Source organism: Cibotium barometz, chromosome 4 (genome assembly GCF_041138505.1).
Source record: "Cibotium barometz isolate CiBa-2024 chromosome 4, ASM4113850v1, whole genome shotgun sequence".
Taxonomy (NCBI): domain Eukaryota; kingdom Viridiplantae; phylum Streptophyta; class Polypodiopsida; order Cyatheales; family Cibotiaceae; genus Cibotium; species Cibotium barometz.
The window spans coordinates 8,229,144-8,249,457 of NC_141049.1; the positions used below are offsets into that span (position 1 = coordinate 8,229,144).

Below are 20,314 nucleotides of genomic sequence, written 5' to 3' on the forward strand. Positions count from 1 at the left end.
TTCCCCATCTTTCACCTGAATGTACTCCTCACAATCACCCTCAAATCGAGAGGAGGTTGTCGCATGTATCCTAAAAAATTGGAGGAACCGTAATCGTTGAACTGACAAATCAAAGAAGATGGCAACGTTAGCCGCGGGGCGGGGAGGGGGGGCGCGCACCGGCATCCTTCTTGGCCGTCACAAAAAGCGGGGAAGCACGTAATCAATGAAGGACGATGACATGCCATGGAGGGATATTGCAAGAAATAATGCTCCCGATTGAATGTTGGAGATCAGCACTCGGATGAAGAAATAAGTCAAGTCAAGATGAGCACGTGGTGTGATTCCACAACAAAACTGCATTTTGCAACACCTTCAGAAACACACAAACCTCCAAGCGTGCCGATACCCACATCAACTTGCTAGAACACTCCACAATATATGCCTTTTTAACCTCTCCATGGAGCATGTTCCCAAGCTCTGTGACTTCAACAGGTTACCAAGCATCTTCAAAAATTAGCTTAGAACCCCTTTTCTGGGGGGTTGGAAGTGGCAACTTCTTCCACCACAAGTTTATCTTAAATACAAATGGCCTGAGCCACCACAGTCTGCAAGAATCAGAGCACATATTTTTGAAATACTACAGAAATGATTTGTATTTCCATTAGCTTACATCTGTGTAGTTCCCAGATATTAAGCCTTTACCAAAGAAAAATGACTCATGCTTGCTTGCACGAACAGCAACACAAGCTATACTACTACATTCATGGCCAATCTATTGTGCCCCACTCAAGCTTATCAAATCAAGAATGCATGAAAATACTTCGCTAATATGGTAGACAGAGAAAAGCGCTGATCATTGCCTGCCAAACGAAATAATCCTTCTTGCTTACAAGCTAGAAAGACAACTTATGGACTCCAGCTGATCCAGATTTCTGACACTGGGAAGGTTTTCAACTCCAGTTGTCAGATGAATTCAGAGCTGCATCACTACTAAACCCAAATGTAGCCACATCTTGCACCGCCAGACTACTCCATTCCAAAGCATCTCTGCATAATGAACCAGGAAAGCCTGATTCACTTGAGGAGGAAGTAGAGAGGTAGATACAGCCCACCTTCACAACTTGATATCTATAATACATATCAAACCCACAAAAGAGGTGTACCTGTGCATTTGCACTTACACAAAATCTCAGCTCAACTGAATACTGCTTATATTTGACACTCTTCTGCCATGTCAGATTCATACCAACATGGCACTTGGGAAGACTAAAATGTTGGCATATCCCCGATTGTACCTCTTACTAACATGTATTGTAAAGCTCCATGGAAAGCCTATTCATGCTGTCCAGAAGCACCTTGTACGTAGAAGCACTACTTGAATTCCTCTGAGTGAATCAAATTTCCCTTGAAAAAGACTGATCACACAATATGCAGCTCGCCTTTTAAGGCAGTGCAGGTGAGCACAGTCTAGGTTAGATCTCACAGTCTTTCTGTAAAACAAGCCATATACTTTACAAGACTACATGTATACAAAGCAATGCAACTGACATCACCAATCTGCATGGGAGGGTTCCATGGAAAGGTTGTACGATAAAGTATGGATGGAATCCCCTTTTGATCCAAGCCAAAGAAGTAATATCATTGACTGGTTGCAGCCTGCCTGCCTAATCCTGTCCCTTCAAGCCAAAGAATTATCAACGATTGCTTGCAGCCTGCCTGCCTGATCATTTCCATTTAAATCCAAGGCAAAGAATTTCGATCATTGACTGGCTGCGGCCTGCCACGTGTGGGTGTTGGGGGCCTTTGAGTGTTCAACTCCTACAATTATAGAGACCCACACAAGTGATGAAGATGTATGCACGAGCAAAAAAAAAATGTTTTCTAGTATGTTTATAGTTGCAAAAAGCTCTACCTGCATCCATGTGTCTTCAGCATGATGCTCTGGAGAGGTGTCTGGAGAGAGAACCATAGGAGGAAGGGGATGGATAAGCTTTGGTACCACAATCAAATCTCGTCCTAGAACCAAGATAGCTCCAGCATTATTTGCAGTGCCTGCGACCTCCACTTCATAAGTACTCTTGGAAACCGCTGCAGTATCTTTAGCTTACCTGAACCATAAACATAACCTAGCCTTACCACAATAATTAGTGGCCGAAAACAACGTGATCAAGTGGCCTTGTGCAAACCGCTCAAAACCATCCATGACACACTCGTGCGCCCTTATAATCAACTGCAAGTCATTGTTCTTGCAGAACTCCATCACTCGATCTGGCTGTTCAGAAAAGCAAAATGATTCAAGAGCCAGGCATGAAGCCCCACCTCACACAGTAAAGATCCACGGTTCTTTCCTAACCATACTTGACAGGAGAGACCAAAAACATAACATTCAATGCATAAAAGGCCCCGAACAAGGTGCATAGAAAAGTACCCCAAATGTGACAAGGCCTGGCCCTCTCGCATTAGGCCGTAAGCCCTCTACACTGTCATTTTCGGTTGGATCAGACCTGCACAAGAGAAGGGGTAGAACTTTATAACAAGCTATATTACTTAATAATGCCACTCCAAACTGAATGGCATGCAGCTTGAGACAGAGCCATGAGCTAGTACAAATGGATTTCTGTGAGCTTTGATTTGATCAGAAAACAATCATACCACAAAAGATCCATTAGCACGACCGACCCTGCCTCCATGGTGATGGGTCGTTGCAGACTCTCAATCTGCTCCACATGATTTATAGAACGACCAATCCCGCCATGCATGCAGATTATCTTTTTCTCAATAATAGCAGCTAAGGGAAGCCAATTGAATAGCTGGTTAATGCGGTGCCAAGCCCATATTCCATCACCTTCACCCTATCCACCATGTTTCGGGGTAACAGCAAAAAAAAAAAGATGGAGATTAGACCCCTGCAAACACTGTAACGCTTAAGTGAGAAAAGAAAAAAGACCCAATAACAGTTTATCTTTAAGCTTACCATTCGCTCAATGCACTCGATTCGAAAACCAAAAAGAGCATTGATGTCAAAAGCTTCATGGTTTCCCCGAATCAAATGTACATTCTGAGGATACTCAACCTGCGCAAAACTTATCAGGTTAAAATCGCCTACCTCTCCATGTTAGCAAACGTTCATCACAAAAGATTGCCAAGCCACAAAGCAATTAACCAACCTTGAGAGCAAGAAGTAGAATGATGGTTTCTAAGCTATGCTGCCCTCGATCCACATAGTCACCAAGAAAGAGGTAATCAATATACCTGAGGAAGCAGAGGCACAAAACAGCTGACTGGCATCAAACTCATTGCCTTCTTCAAAATTAAGGATAGGCTTTATGGTGCAATCAGCCACAAACAACACAATAGAATAAAAGCCTAGCAGAGCACACGAGTCAATAGCAGTATCAAGCACCTGATTAGTCCACTTAGTCTAAGAGAGAGTCACATGGAATAAATATGGGAAATGGAAACGGCGACCATACATGCACTGGAAACGGCCCAAAACTCAAAATGGAAACTTGCTGACCCATTAATTTGTATTTGTGCGGCTCACCATTATGAGGAGAAGCCATGTATGAACAGAAGTAGGAGATCAGGCTAAACTTGATGACAAGACTGAATCAACTGGGTGAGGAGGCAATAGAACCTCATACCAAAAAAGGCTGGTACAAAGCCCATTTGGCCACACATCACTAAATGGAGCTGGTAGCAGCGATTAGGCTAAGGCTGACAGCAACGCCAGACTGGACACAATGACACAGCGTACAACAAGATCTGGCTTTAAAAAATGCTTAATAAAACTCACTCAGCCAAACAGCACCAGGTGTTTTATAAAAGGGGTGGCTCTCACACAAGAAAACAAAGAAAACCCACATCACAGGAATCAGGTTTCACAATGAAAAATGTCGCAAAGAAAGGCAAATTTTGTTATCTATACCATTACAAAAGGATTTTAGAATGCTTCTATACCAATTCCAAAAGTTTTCAAAATGTTTTGTAAAGGTACAAAACGGTTTTGCACATGTTTCCTGAAATGCCTGGCAGCTATGCTAGTGGAGCTTTGTAGTAGGGGCGACACAAAACCCTCTAGTAAGGAATCCTACTGTGGCAATAGCACCTTGACCACAACGTGGAAGCCGCAGGTTGACTTGGCTGGCCAAACCTTTATTGTTGCTCCACTGCAAGCTAGGCTGCAGCAAGCAGCAACAACTGAATAAGAGCAGACCAGGCAGTCCCCCTCTACTGTGCATTTAAGCATCCACTCCTTCACTAGCATCCACCTTGTGGGTGCTCCATCCGTTCTGAGGTTTCAGCATGAAACGTTTTATTCAAAAGAAAACTCGGATTTCAGCAGCTTTACGTGATATCTCCAGCAGTCGATGGGGAGCCATACTCATCGAACAACCGCATCAGATCACCAAATTGACCATGCAGATCACCAAAAATTTTTACAGGAGCTCTAATTTGCAGAACACTGTGCTCTCGAGCAAAAATGTTCTGTGCCGCATCACACAGTTCTGCTATCTCTCCACAGTCTAGGATAAACTGCCTTCGCACAGGTGGCTTCCAACCACGTGGTTTTAACAATTGTTCTATCACCTGCAAAAAAAATTGAAAGGCAAGAAAATCTTACATTTGAGCATGTTGATGAACAGACCTGGAGTACCCCACAAAACAGGCTTCTTTAAGGGCAAGAGCTTAGGCACTTACCTTCTTAGATACGCTATTGACAGCTATCTCTCTATCCAACAACTTCCTTGCTGCATTAGCACTCTCAGGAGTCCCATAGCTCACCCTGCGTCCCTCATTTTCAAATTGATCAATAGAGAGCTGCCTAACTAATCCTCCTAATGCTCCTCCAGCCTCCGCTGCTACAACCACCTATAGCCATGAAAAATCAGAAACTGTGTGATTCCTGCCAAGTAACACCAGAACGCAATCTCTCTCTCTCTCTTTTATATTATCTTTCTTGTTCCACAGACAGCTTGTATCGGACCTTTGATTGTAACTTTTGTCTCATAGGTCATTCTAGCCTTTTGAAGACATTAATATGACATTTCATTCTCTCTCTCTCTCTCTCTCTCTCTCTCTCGCATACAGGGCTCACATAGTACGTAGGCCCTGTTCTTGAAAACTTAGCTTTTGTTTTGCTCACCTTCAGTCTACCCATGGTTGCCATGTACCACTTTTTGGTCTCATAAACCCTTTGGATCTTACTAAACGTTAATAAACCTACCTCCCCTCCCCCCCTTCTCTCTCTCTCTCTCTCTCTCTCTCTCTCTCTCTCTCTCTCATATGCGAGAGGAAAACTTGGAAATTCGACTTCTGAGATTTCTGATATTGAGATTTCTGATATCAAATCTTTGTAATTTTATGAACCTCTTAATAAGAGGTGAGATGGAAAGCTTGGGTGTGAGAGGAGCGTGAGTGTGATAAGTGCTCTATGGAGGCAAAATTGAACCTCTTTGGGAGTGTGATTGAGAATGAGAATGAGATAAGGTTGGGGATGGTCGCGTGGTTCGAGTTTTCTCAAAGCGGTTTGTAATTCATGACAAGATGAGGACATCTCGATTTCTTTAAGGGGAGAAGGATGTAACAAGCCCATCTTCAATAATAATATATGCCCATGAATTTATGATCATTTGTGGTGTAAAAATTAACAATTTTAATAAAATATCTGTTTCCACTTAGAATCTTAGAATTATGAGTCTAAATTCAGAGTTTGTGCACGATTTTATCCTAATATAGAATTTTAGAGTATCCAAAACGAACACCGGATCAAGCCTGTACGTAAATTTTTAATTATTTTCAATTAAAATACGGTAAACTTAAACCTTAAAAAAAGCATGACCATTAACAAACGGTCAGCACCCCTATGACCAAGAAGACACCCCGGACATTTTCGCCCAAAAACATTTTTTCGCACCGTCAGGCGCTCCGACGGTGCTACGACATGCATATCGAGGCCGGTGCCCCAAGTTAGATGTCCCGCCCCAAAAAGATGGCATACACGCACTTGGAAACCTGTACAGCGCCCGTGCAAGGAGTAAAGACCGATCACCCTAGTGCACGGTCCACATGGACCACCACGTGCACACCCATGCTGCCGTTGCTCCGGAAGGTACATGCATACCATAGCTTTTACATTGAATGGAGAATTGATTCTTCGCGATCTTCAGTTGCATGCTTTATCCATGAATTGAAGAAAGACTGATTGTGATTTAAGGCTTCATCAAGTTTCACTTTCATAATTTCAAATTTAGCATTATTTGTGCTTCGTTGATTTGGAACCTCACACTAGCCCATTATGAAAAGGACTTGCTATCTGTTCGCTATCAGAGAACACCACAGGTGATGATGGCAGCTAAGGAGGATGGAACTCCATCTCAACTGGAGAGAGAAATGAAATGAAATGTTATATTAACGTCTTCAAAAGGCCATAATGACCTATGAGACCAAAAAGTTACATCATGGTGGATCTGATACAATGTCTGGATAAAAAACCAGAAAATGAAAAATAAAGATGATACTACTGGCACATGGAAAATGAAACTGGAGCTGGAAGGAAAACAGAAACCCTTATAGGGTGTGAATATAGTGAGGGGGGGGGGGGGGGTACGCTATGGAGGTGAGTGGAGTACAGTGAGGGGATACAATATCATGTGGGACGGGGGGTACACTATGGAGGTGCCTCCATCTCATAATATGTGCCGCATCGGACGCTGGCGGATCTCCTCAATATCCTCGGTGGTCAGCACCCTGACTGGGTGTCGCGCATGTCTCGCAAGAATAATCCGAATCGCCACTACAACCTCCGTCTATGCTGGGATGCCCTCCTCCGTAGTCGTGGGCATTTGGACCACCCAAGCTCAATCCCACGATCAATCAATGTACCGCTGGTGTGGGTGGTATCCATGTCCTGCTGCTGCTATGGTCCATCTGGCGCAATGATGGCTGGACTAAAGAAGTCTGTAATGTGCGAGAGAAATGAAATGTTATATTAACGTCTTCAAAAGGCCATAATGACCTATGAGACCAAAAGTTACATCATGGTGGATCTGATACAATGTCTGGATATATATTTTTTTTTAAATAACCCAGAAAATGAAAAATAAAGATGATACTACTGGCACCTAGAAAATGAAACTAGAACTGGAAGGTAAACAGAAACCCTTATAGGGTGTGAATATAGTGGGGGGGGGGGGGGGGGGGACGCTATGGAGGTGAGTGGAATATAGTGAGGGGATACAATATCATGTGGGACGGAGGGGTACACTATGGAGGTGCCTCCATCTCATAATATGTGCCGCATCGGACGCTGGCAGATCTCCTCAATATCCTCTGTGGTCAGCACCCTGACTTGGTGTCCCGCATGCCTCGCAAGAATAATCCGAATCCGCCGCTGCAACCTCCGTCTATGCTGGGATGCCCTCCTCCGTAGTCGTGGGCGTCTGGACCACCCAAGCTCAATCGCACGATCAATCAGTGTACCTCTGGTGTGGGCGGTATCCATGTCCTGCTGCTGCTGTGGTCCATCTGGCGCAGTGATGGCTGGACTAAAGAAGTCTGTAATGTGCCTCTGAGTCTGGCTCTCTGTGCGCCTAAGCAGGCTATCTCCATGTCTCCGCAGCTCAAGCAAGAACAATCCCAAACACCTCTGGTCCTGGTACCCCATGACTCTGGAAAGTGGTCCAAAACCCTCTCTAAATAAACAGTGGAAACGACCACGTATCTCATAGTATGCAGTACAATGGCATATATAATGCAGCTCTGTCTCTGGCTCCCCATGGCATACTCGGCATATCCTGGCCTCAGCTGGTATACCTCTATATCGGCCAATCTCAATCTCAAGCTGGTGTGAGGATGTGCGAATCTGACCAATAGCACATCGTACTACATGAGACAAGTGCACATCCATGTAACTGGGTCTGATCACAAAACCATCTGCTGTGAGCTGAAGAAAATGCTCTCTGTAGAAAGCCATCTTCGTGCCCAGCTACTCAGTCGATTGTATCCATGTCCTCCTAATGTCCAGGTGTGATCTGCCCCTCGTGTCCTCTGAGCTGTGGTAAAGTGAAAAGAGATAGTCAATGTCAACAATGCATGATCCACTACTACCCCAATGGGCCGAGATCCAACTGTGAAGTCCTCAATGCATGAAACAAAGCTCGGCATAGCCATAACATAATCCACTGTGCTAGCACCATGTCTATGTGGAAAGCAAGTAAATCCAGCTGCTGACGGAAACCTCTGCAAGCCATTAAGTATGGCCAACCCATGTGCAATCTCCATATCTACCAAATATCTTCCATACTCTGTGAACTCCACATCCTGTGAGCGTCTGTCTAATCCCATATCCAGAGTGTCCAACTCTCTCAGCATCTCCTCCGAGGTATCATAAAAGGCTGTCTGTTGCCCGTCCGGGCATTAAAGTCCCCTAACAAGATGATGTCTCCATCCCTAGAGAACTCCCATATGTCATCATCTAGCATAGAGAAAGGAGACTGCCCTCTAGGTGCTGCATATGTCGATGTACTTGGAGCAAAATAGCATATGGCAATATACAGGAATCTGCCTGTGTCGGCCCTCAGTCTCACCCACATATATCTGGCCTGATCATCTCTCCGAACGATGTGTAGAAGCGGTTGCAGCTCCTCCCTGAAAAGAACTGCCACCCCCCCTGATCCTCTACTACTGTGTACCGATCTCGTCCCTACTCTGCAAGCTGTCTCCCATCTGTATCCTGTCACCTTTGGCATCATCTGACCAGGGGCCTGGTGAGTCTCCAAGTAGAAGACTATATCTCTATCTCTAAAGCTGTCCTCAAAGGCACCTACATCAAGTCTGAGAGATCCATTGCAGTTCCAGGCTACCAGCTTTAATTTGGTCCCATAGGTCTCGCACCGTCATGTAGAGCGTCGCTCCACGATGACCACCCTCCCTTCTCTATAAAATGCTATCTTTCCCTTTTCTCTTGCTGCCCTAATCTCTGGCATGACTTCCTTCGTATGTGCAAGCTGTGAAAGAGTAAGATCATCACCAAGAAAAATGCCTGTATTCTTTAAAGTGGGTCGTCTCTTCAAGAAATCCTTCTTCACCTCAATAGAGGGGAAGCGAAGTATGAGAGCTCTTTCCTTTGATGTTTCCCCGTTGCTTTCGCTTTTTTTGCCCACTCTCCAGGCTTTTGCGTGTGCCGAACTGTCAATCCCCATCAACACCATACGCTCTTTCACCTCCTCTTTAACTTTATCCCCGTCTTCAAGGCCGGTAATCCTCACATGCAAAGCACGTGTACGTCTTCGTTGTTCCTCTTCCAAAGTCATGTTAATGATTGTAGGTGTAGGGGTTGTTATCTCCTTACCTTTACTTTTCTTGGCGACGTCTATCCACTTCTCCGCTTCATCCATCTTCTTTTGAGTCTTGGTGATGACTTCCACCCATGAGGAAGTCTTTGCTTCGTGTTGCTTCTCTTCTTCCTTAATTGCCCGTACTTGTTCCTTGATAACCTTGAGCTCTTCTATCATGGATGGCTGAATTTCACCTTCTTCAAGTCCACCATTTGCCTTGGCCTCTGCAAGCTCCCTCTGAAGAGCTGAAATTACGCCTTTGAGCGTGTTGACTTCCCCGTGAAGGTCTTTGACTGCTGCTATGAGATCCTCCTCCTCCTCTTTCCACCGCTTACCCTCATTGAATACCATTTGGAGAAAGTTGGCTTTCTCCTTCCACCGTCCCTCCATCTCTGCCTTCCATCCCTTCATCTCCTTTTCCACATTTGTTATCCTCTTGTTTGTGACCATAAAGGTCGCCTTCGTCGGGTTGCGCAGGGGGGAAGCCATGAAAGAGCGAGAGAGAGAGGGTTATGTTGCTGCCTTGGGGGCTTGAGCAAGGGTAGGTGGGGGAAGGGGGGCGCACAGCCTAACGGATAGATAGGCTGGCCAGCATATTGCCAGCAAAACTGTGCGGCGAACAGCGAACAGGGCAGCAGGCGGGAGGGGGTGATAGCAAGTTCGAACAGAGAGGGGGCGGCGAGCAGGGCGAACAGGGCGGCGGCGGAAGCGAACAGGGCGGCGGCGAGCAGGGCGAACAGCAGGCGGGAGGGAAGGCGGCGGAAGCGAACAGGGCAACGGAAGCGAGCAGCAGGGCAGCGGAAGCAAGCAGGGCGAACAGCAGGCGACGGAAGCGAACAGGGCGACGGAAGCGAGCAGCAGGGCGAACAGCAGGCGGCGGAAGCGAACACGGCGGCGGCGGTGAGCAGGGGGAACAGCAGGCGGGAGGGAAGACGGCGGACACGAACAGGGTGGCGGCGAGCAAGAGGGAGGGCGGCGAGTACAGAGAGAGAGAGAGAGAGAGAGAGAGAGAGAGAGAGAGAGAGAGAGAGAGAGAGAAGCGGCCTGTAAAGAGAGAGCATGTAACAATGCTCTAGAAATGAAAATGAAATGAAATGATATATTAACGTCTTCAGAAGGCCAAAATGACCTATGAGACCAAAAAGGTTACAACAATTGGTGGATCTAATACAATGTCTATGTAAGAAAAGCTAAAAACAACTAAACAACTAACTGAAACTGAAAACAACTAAGTACAGTACTAGGAGCTCCTAATGGATAACATCTGGGAGGAAAACTCCAGCAACAAAGGTAAGCATCATACACATCACTATCCAAAGATGTCTCTCATCAATCGATGGCGGATATCCTCAATGTCCTCCATGGTGAGTACTCTAACTGAACGTCTCCCATGCCGTGCTAGTATGGTCTTGATCCTCAAAATGATGTGATGGTATTACTTCAAATCAAGTACATACTTTTGTAGGTTTAGAACCTTATCTTTTGACTCAAATCAATTTACACATAACGATAGACTAATGCCACATGGCACACGTACCTTATCCAGATATAAAAAAGGGTGTGTTCACACACTTTTTTTTTTAGTACAAAAACCCACTGCTCTATTATCAAAAAGTAATGTACATGAGATAGATGGCCTTCAAGGTGAAGTCATCCATATAGAGAATGCTAGAAACAGTGGAACAAGACCTCGAACTGTCGGTCATCAATATCTTGCAGATGCCAAAATCATAGAGAGACTGTCGGAGATTAGCTCATACAAAACCGTACTCATAAAGGGAGGGTTGATTGAACATGATAGAGGTTCGAGCCTTCCACATGGTCCATAATGCCCAGTATCGCATCCAATGAACAAAGCAATCATAACCATTCAGGCAAGAAGGAATAACTCCAAATATCCAGAAAAGTTTCCCTCCTTTAAAGGAAGGAAAACGGCCTTGAATGTTATGATTGAGTGTCTACAGGAAATGTCTAGATATTCTACAAAACCAAAGGAGATGTGGAACTGTTTCGGCATGTCTTCCACATCTACAACATCTATCACTGGAAATATTGCATTTAGCAAGTATCATGGAAACAGGAAGCAACCCACAAGGCATCTCCACAAGTAGAGACATTGCTTGAGAGGTAACTTACTTCACCATATTGTTTGAAGTCTTTGTTTCCACCACTTCAAGCTCTCAGTTATGCCCCAAAGAAAATCAGCATGAGTCTTGATCCAGGGTGTTGGAAGCAAACATTTATAGACCTGTTTGGCTGCAATGTTGGAAGCAAACATTTATAGACCTGTTTGGCTGCAATGTCATGTAATGTATAATGACACTGATGACCAGTAAGTTGCCTATCTTTGAGTCTGACTTCATCATTCAGCTGTGGAACAGGTTCATACTGTTGTAATAAAGTCCTTATAGTTTTCCACACCTCTCACTGATGAAGAACTAAACCATGCCTTCGACAAGCTTGGGGGAACGTTACAACATATCCCTCATCATTCACATCATCAACACTGTTGATCCCTATGGACGAAAGAAAGTAGGCCTTATGTGGCTCTCTCATTGCAAGAGGCTGCATAAATACCATGGACCAATGTATACTTTCAAGCCTGAGAGAACTACCAATCAATGCATCACGGCCTTTCCACTGAAGAGAAGAAAGAGCTTCTTACCAATCTCGCAATAAGAAGGTGGCATATGGGCAACCTGGAATTTTACTTGTGAATCTGCCCCTACAATCTCCCAATGAGAGACATGCCAATTACCATAAGCATGAGTGATAAATCATAATACTATGACACATGTCTGCCAACAGAACAGCCCATGGCTGTTTTTGATCCAAAAAGACCAAAAGCATGGTGGTTTTCATGGCAAGAACATGATATTTCAAATCAAGAATATTAAGCCCACCATGCATTTTGTATTAAAAGACTAAGGTCATGTAAAAGGGTAGGAGAAGGGTGTGTGTGTGAATGGACTTATGGTCCACTAGCTCACCTATTTAAAGGCAAAGTTAGAAGGCATTTTGAGTGTGCAAAGGCCAAGTTGTATACATAAGCAACTTAATAAACAAGATTTGTTCTTGTATTTTTTGGGTCTCTCTCCTCCACTCAACTTGATCTAGCATAAGCACCACGTTTTCTTAACATGGTATCAGAGCTTGGATAGATTAGGTCACATTTTGGTTGGTGTAGACTAGGTTATCCACATTTCACTTTTTGTGGAGAAGAACCCCCAGCCAGTGGAGGCCTTCCAGCTGCTTGTGGAGGCCATATCTTGGCTTGAGTCCAACTAAGAAGTTGTAGAAGATCCCCGGGCGTTCATCTTCGTACTGCCAATTGCTGGTTTTCTCCTCTCTCTGCCGCCCCATTGCGCCCTGAGCAGGCCGGCGCACTTTTTCTGCATCGCTGCTGTCGTACAGCTCATTCGCCGTGTGTAGGCGACTGTGGGTAATGTGAGCTTGGGGCTTTTAAAGTCCATGACCTAAGGGCCTACTACCTGAAGTTTCAGCCCCAATGGCTGCGTGAAACGACTGTGGGAGGCAAAAGACCAGGCGGCTACTGATTTTCTCCATGAAAGCTTGCTCAAGAGCTTGATAATAGTGTTCATAAACACTAATAGTGTTGATTAATACTAATGATGCTACTAATCCAGCAAAGGGGAGCCATTTCAGAGTGTTTCTAAACACTAAGTGTGTTCTTAAACACTAATGGTGAATCTAATCACCAATACAAGTGTTATTTGATGCTAAAAATGTGCTCTTAAGCACTAATACTAATGGTGATCTTAATCACCAAAGAAAGTGTTCCTTGACACTAATGAATCTCTCTCCATCAAAATTAGTGGTTGGGTACAAATCCTAAGTGCTAAACCATAATCTTCACCATCTTAATCTCCTTTTTTATGCAACATCCTTGGCTTGATTAAGAGTTGTTGCACTCTCATAAGCCTTTCTCTTTCTACTTAAGCCAAAACATCACAAATTTTCTAGTTTTCTTCTTCATAAATCAGCCCATTACTCTCTTGTAATCTCTCTTCAATACCCAATGTCACAAGGAAAACAGCCAAATTAAGAAGTTCTCAGGAGAGGGCTTCCACACTTGGCAAGTTCTTGTCAAGTACAAGATGATGTCCAAAGGTTTTTGGCCATTCATCTCCGGCACTAAGGTTATTGATCGAACTAAGGCTGAAGATATTGAAGATGATGGGCACAAGCCATCATCATGCTTCATCTTGATGAAGCTCTTATTCACCATGTGGACCAGCTTCTGACTGCAAAGGAGAAATGGGATGAGCTTGACAAGCTCTATGGAGCTCGTGGTAAGAATTCCAAGATCTCATTTAAAATTGAATTTTTTAGCTTGGAGCTCAAAGAGGGAGACGGCATTGGAGCCTTTATCTCTCATTTGAAGGGCCTTATGGCTCAACTTACATCACTGAATGCAAGAATGGATGAAGATGATGCAGTGGCTGTTTTGTTAAAAGCAGTCAAGAAGGTGTACCCCACCTTAGTCACCACCCTGAAGAACATACCTAATCCCACCCTTGAAGGAGTCATTCAATCTTGTCTTGATGAAGAAAAAAGGCCAAAGGGAGGAGCTGAATCTTCAAATGCATCGACTCCATTGAATATCGAACAAGCTTTATCACATCAAGTGAGCAAAGTAAGGTGTGTCCATTGCAAAAAGGTGGGTCATTTGGCAAATAATTGTTGGATCAAATATCCCAACAAGATGAAATGTAACAAGTGTAAACAAACCGGGCATATCACTTCTAAATGTCCTAACAAAGAGTCAGAGGCTAACTTTGCATCAGCCTCTAACTCCACTGAGAAATTGTTTTAAATTTCAATATAATAACACCTATATTCCTAACCTTGTACGCCTAATGTTATAAAGGCAACCTATGTCCAATACCACCTATTCCAATTTTTTCATAGTTGGTATTGAGGGAGGGTATTAAAAGACTAAGGTCATGTAAAAGGGTAGGAGAAGGGTGTGCGTGTGAATGGACTTATGGTCCACTAGCTCACCTATTTAAAGGCAAAGCTAGAAGGCATTTTGAGTGTGCAAAGGCCAAGTTGTATGCATAAGCAAATTAATAAACAAGATTTATTCTTGTATTTTTTGGGTCTCTCTCCTCCACTCAACTTGATCTAGCATAAGCACCACGTTTTCTTAACATTTTGGGCGTACAAATAGCAGGACGCTTGAGGAGGCGAAGTCCCTTGTTATGATGCTTGGTTTTCCACAAAAGCTCCAATGCTCGAGACATAAAAGCATCAATATCAACCTTTCTCCATAAGATAAGAGGCAGATAGAAGTGTGCATAAGCCATAATGATGGATTGCACAATTCACAGTCTTACATGCAGAGGCCAAGTGGAGAGCTTCCAATATGCAAGTTTAGCATGAAGCTTGTTTAAAACCCAAGATATGGCCTATTTTACTGACATATTCCACGCAATGGGATATCCCAAGTGACGGACAATTTGACCTTGCAGAACAATTTGGCCAGGCCATAACACATACATATGAACAAGGTCACACACACACACACACACAGGGTGGACACACACATATACATAGCCCTTTGGGGGGCAGTTCACACACAAACACAAGCGGGTACAGACGATGGACACACATACGAGCTCCGAAATACCCAACACTATCAACTTGAACAATGTAAGAGGCAATGACACTCAAAAATTAAGACATGGCAGCAAGCACAAGAATATATTAATGCAACAATGATGGCAATAAGCCCCCCAATCATGGTTTTTAAGTGGCATTAATTTGCTTGGCAAAGGTTCAGCAAGTATATCCTATGTTTAAAAGTTTTTTTTTCCATAGATTAAATATCATCTTCTCAATTTAAAGTAAATCTTCTCAATTTCGAAACTGTACATTTTGTTGCATACGTATATTTGTGGCTCTCTCTCTTCCCCCATGAGATTGAGGGGCCAGCCTCTCCCACTCCCTCTCCCTCTCATGATACAGCTGCAGTGAAGACTCTAGTGCTAGCCAAAAGAGACGGTCTCTCCCACTCCCTCTCCCTCTCATGATACAGCTGTATAGAGACTCTAGTGCTAGCCCAGGGAGCATACATGTTGAATGTAACTTATGTAAGTAATCGTCTAGAAGAGAGCATCTCTGACCAATGGGGATACCCCAAACTCCACATGTATTATGTCATGGGGCACCAACAGCTTACTCTTGATTACGCATGACAACATCAGCACCTGAAGCCTCTCAATACTCCACACATCCTCCCCAATCCAGGTCCCCAAACCTGCACATTTCTGCAAAATTGGGGCTTTTTGCAATTTCAACACAAATTGGGGCATTCAACCTTCAAGGCAACAAGATTTCTTGTCAATTTTTCTTTCAGCGGTCAATTTCTCTTCCTACGTCAAGTGCTATGAAAAGGCAATTTGCCATTGTGTGTGGTTCCCAAGGGAAATTTGGCAAAAGCAGTAGAGACATTGTGTGTGTCGTTGCCCAAACACGTGAAGTAATGGCACAAAATACAGCGGATGTATTTGGGGTCTTGTCTCAAGAGGACAAGCTTGAAGAGACATCTCAGTGGGCTTGGGATGTATTGGAAACCATGTATCAAGCTAAGAATGAGGCCAGAGTAACATATCTCAAGAAGCAGCTTGAGAATCTTAATATGAGTGAAGGTGAACCGTGACAGCATGGCACATCATCTCACAAAGATGTTCAATACATATGAGAACTTGTTTCCATAACATTGTCTTCACTGCAAGAGACTTGAATTTTCATACGTCTCTCACCCCGTCCATGCGGGGCAAACCGGAACCACTTTAGTTTGAAGAATTAGTGGACTCTCGAAAGGTTGACCACCTTCATCCTGCTTTATTTTGATGGGCCCATCACTAGCTTTCAACGTACACACTCTAAGAGTCATTTGTCACCCCCCCCCCCAAAAGCAAGCAGACAACTGTGGTGGCGTGATTGCAATAAGGCTGTAGTGCATGAGTCGTGCCTTTGGACATCATAATGTAAGTACCTACTATCGTACATATTGCAAGGGACTAGCTAAACTTACTGCTTTGTAATGCAAGCGAACACCAGTCTGGGGAGAAAGGTTTTCTACAGACACCAGTGGAACTTTCGTAACAGAGGCAACCATCGAGGAAGAATTCTCTTTGATTGCTGCAGGATCTGTTCCATCATCAATATCAGGTGCACTTTGATCTCCTTGTTCCATAGTTTGTCGGACTTTAGCTAATGCTGCACTTATAGCCTCAGCTTCAGCAGCTGAAGCTTCTACCAATGACTCCACACTTTTACTTCCTCTCCTGCTCATACCAACAAACACCATTAGCATGCCTTTAATATAGAGACATGCATAAGGACAAGTAGCTCCATAATTAAAGGCCTACCGCTGATGACCATGTGACAAAGCGTTCTCGGCACTTATATCCATGGAGACATCACCATTGACAGGAGCTGCCACAGGAGTTCCCAAAACAACAGAACCATTCGACGTTGGCTCTGGTTGGGAGACTCTAGTGCGCCCATCCATATAAGTGGGCCCACTACTAATAGTTGGGGTCACAGGTTGTCCATTTGCACTGGAAGCATTTGCGGCAGCTGCATGCAGAGCAGCACTGGTGGTCTCAACTGCTGCAGGGTCCTCAGATACCAGGAGATCATCTAGCAAAACTCCTGTAACAAAAAGGGAAGCCAAAACGTGTCTGACGAATGACTTTGAAAAGACTAGAACTTCCACTGAATATGGTTGGCACCCTAGATTACCTCCTCGAAGACCGCCATAAATGAAGATTAAGTCACCAACAGAAGCAGCGGCATGTCGGCATCGTCTAGTTAGCTCACCGGATGCCTCTCCCCCAGCTGCATCCGCACTATACCTTCCTGTACGAGGACTCGTAACCACCCCTTTACGATCCAACCAAACTCCCGCAGCAGTATCCAAAACTAAAACCATTCAAGGATCAAAAAAAAAAAAAAAAAAACATCAGCAGTGCTTGATCACAAGTATCTTTTCATACCATTGTATGATTTATTTATTATTTTATTGAAAGAAAGGATGCAGAAATTAATCAAACCTGCCACACTAGAAGCATCCTCTACCATCCTTCCTCCTCCAAGTGCACCCCCCGAAACATGAAGCCTTGCATTCACAAAAACCTGAAAGACAATAACAGCTCTCATAAATGCAGTGAGCTACAAAAGCAGGCCCAGATCCACCGCCAATTGTATACAGATTACAGTATAAACCACACAGGAAGGAATTTTCACTTACAGCAGCATGTTGATAACGAGGAGACGGAGAAATACCAGGGGCCATAGCCCATTCCCACCGACCATCACGGTGTTTCGCAAGACCATAAGCATTTGCAATGGGCTACAAAAGCCAAAGACAGCAACAAAATATAAAATTTACATCATTTCACATTAAGACGGTTTGCTCATACTCCCCCCTAGATCAAAACCCCATTTTTTGCCTCAAAACACAGTTGCAAGTGTAATAACGTACAAACGTTCAAACTAAGCTTGCACGTCTTTAGTATCCATTGATAAGTATTAGATGTGTATGCAGTGGTATAATGTAATGTATGGTCACCATAAGAAAGCATATGCCTAACTGGTTCAATGAGAGAGAGAGAGAGAGAGAGACACACACACACACACACACACACACACACAAACACAAATTTATGAACGTATGCAAGGGAGGTCAAAATGATCTTAAAGACCAAGAAGGTACAATATATCCACGTGACTGTGAGAGAGAGAGAGAGAGAGAGAGAGAGAGAGAGAGAGAGAAATGCCTACAAAAGACCCAAAGGGCCTATAAGACCATGAATAGTACAATGATACCATGGGTATACAGGTGCATGGAAAAACTAAAGAAAGAACATGAAAACTTAAAAGTGAACTATAACTCTATATTATATAAGCCTCCTGAGAGAGAGAGAAGATTATCAACATACGGGGAAGGCCAAAATGGCCTATGAGACCAAAAAAGTTGTGTGTGTGTATAATCATTAATAAGAGATGCCTAAAACATCTCCTGAATACTCTTAGAACAAAGAAATAAACTGTAAGTACTAACAGGTTGCAGTCAATGCTCCTCTACAGACAGTGCAAGCTCACTCTATGTCAAGGAAACAGTGCTACAAAGCCAACAAATAATCTCATCTTTCAGGAAACTAGATAGTGAACTCTCCACATGTTCACACAAAACATATCCTCCTTTTGTACCCTTGGCACTCATTAACTACATGGTCGGTGCCTCTTGTAAACTCTTTGTGATAACCTATGTTGCTCCACAAATTTTAGGTCCGCAGGATGATAAGAGTTTCCAAGGTGTCTCCACCCACAACAACATTGGTTGAAGCACCTGTTTGTGCAGCTTGTGCCTCCTCTTTGGAGGAAGCAAAACACCAAAAGAGCTTTTGATCTGTTTAAGTTCTTACCAACACATGATGATGATGTAGATGGTCGTGTTTTGCTGATCAGCCACTGTAGATGTAGATGCTTGTGTTTTGCTGATCTGCAGCTCCCCCTCTTGCTTGCATTAATAGCCTTCGCTTGCTTGCACCAATTGCTTCATGTTGCAACCAAGTGTAGGCATGGTGGGCTGCAGTAGATGGAGGGAAAAACGCAACTCATGTAGCAAAGAAGAAAACGCAGCTCATGTAGCAAAGAAAAAAAACGCAGCTTATGTAGCAAAAAATGTAGCTATGTATGGCGGGTAGAGGTGGCAGCAGTAGTGGACAAATGGACATGTGAAAATGCAGCCATCTGTGGTGCTACATGGCGGGCAGACGAGGCATCAAAAACACAGAAACCCTTAAAATGCAACAACCTTAAAAAACACAAAAACCCTAAAAAAATGCAAAAACCCTAAAAAATGCAGAAGCCCAAAAATGCAAACATAGAGAAGTAGATGAGCATGATGGAGTGGAGAAAAAGGGTTAGCTAGGCATGAGCATGGTGGGATGGAAAACACAAGTGAGAGGTGGATAGGGTGGATCTGATACCATGTTGTCATTACATAGTGCTTGAGAGAGAGATAAATGAAATGAAATGATATTAACGTCTCTAAGAGGCCATAATGGCCTATGAGACCAAAACTGAGAGTACATCTGAAGTTGGTGTCTCATCAAAGAGAACAACCAAATGAAACTGAAAAGTACAATAAACTAACTATCTTAGAGTTATAAGAACTATAAGTAAGACTCCTAGATGATACTGAGTAGAAAATACTGGAAAATGTATATCAAATAGATCAATGTATGCTTATCAGTTGAAGTGTTGCCCTCTCCTTAGATCAAATATCTCCGCCTTTGATCTCCGCCATGGGGCTGTCTAGACTGGAGAGGTCATAGAAGTGAGGTAGGCGCCTCCGATACCGAGCAATAATGGCTCTGATCTGGCGATGGTGGTGAGGATGTCGTGGTCGGGATCCTGGTTGGGACAATTTCATTCTACAAACAGATGCCTTCGATCTTTGGCTTTCTACTGGCTGGAACTCCAGGATTCACTTATCGCCACAATAGTCTCACTCAATATCACGCTAGATTGGACAGATGGTATTTGTTACATACTCAACAATATGACTCCTTTTCGTGCAAGCTTTGGGTTGATCATGCCTTGACACTCTCTAATCATTCACCACTATGGTTGGCTTTATATTTTCATATGCCCTTATGGGAACCTCCTCTACATCATCAAATATTCTTACACAAATAATAGCTATCTTTCGCATGATGCCTTCAAAGCTTTAGTACATGATGCCATTTCTCCACTTTCTGCTCAGTTATTAGATGATGTTGACACTGCTTGGTTTCGTTTTGTTCAGCGAATGCAGATAGTCTCATTGTTGACTATGGTAGGTATTATGTTGCAGACACCAAGCAAAGAGTTGAAATGGCTAAGAGACAAATCCAATCGCTCATGTCACTCAGCCATCTTCAAACTTTTACACAAGATCAACAAAATATGGT

At 43.7% G+C, this 20,314-nt stretch overlaps 1 protein-coding gene across 2 annotated transcripts in view; it reads right to left on the reverse strand.

Moving 5' to 3' along the window:
• Nucleotides 1-608: 608 nt before the first annotated feature.
• The window catches only part of LOC147638854 (serine/threonine-protein phosphatase BSL3-like), a 33,760-nt gene continuing 14,054 nt past the window's right edge, over nt 609-20,314 (reverse strand). Inside the window, exons 8-21 of one of the 2 annotated variants that reach the window (XR_015263873.1) lie at nt 17,605-17,706; nt 17,408-17,489; nt 17,097-17,276; nt 16,721-17,006; nt 16,384-16,636; nt 4,684-4,854; nt 4,334-4,572; nt 3,150-3,234; nt 2,957-3,055; nt 2,635-2,834; nt 2,411-2,486; nt 2,119-2,250; nt 1,895-2,034; nt 609-1,800 (exon numbers count right to left, since the gene is read on the reverse strand). Coding sequence is in view for 1 of the 2 variants with exons in the window: in XM_086785218.1 (XP_086641344.1) it covers nt 1,717-1,800; nt 1,895-2,034; nt 2,119-2,254; nt 2,411-2,486; nt 2,635-2,834; nt 2,957-3,055; nt 3,150-3,234; nt 4,334-4,572; nt 4,684-4,854; nt 16,384-16,636; nt 16,721-17,006; nt 17,097-17,276; nt 17,408-17,489; nt 17,605-17,706 (2,133 nt within the window). In the remaining variant the exon portion in view is untranslated. Of the gene's footprint in view, nt 1,801-1,894; nt 2,035-2,118; nt 2,255-2,410; nt 2,487-2,634; nt 2,835-2,956; nt 3,056-3,149; nt 3,235-4,333; nt 4,573-4,683; nt 4,855-16,383; nt 16,637-16,720; nt 17,007-17,096; nt 17,277-17,407; nt 17,490-17,604; nt 17,707-20,314 lie in introns of both variants that reach the window. The other variant, XM_086785218.1, reaches the window with a different exon arrangement.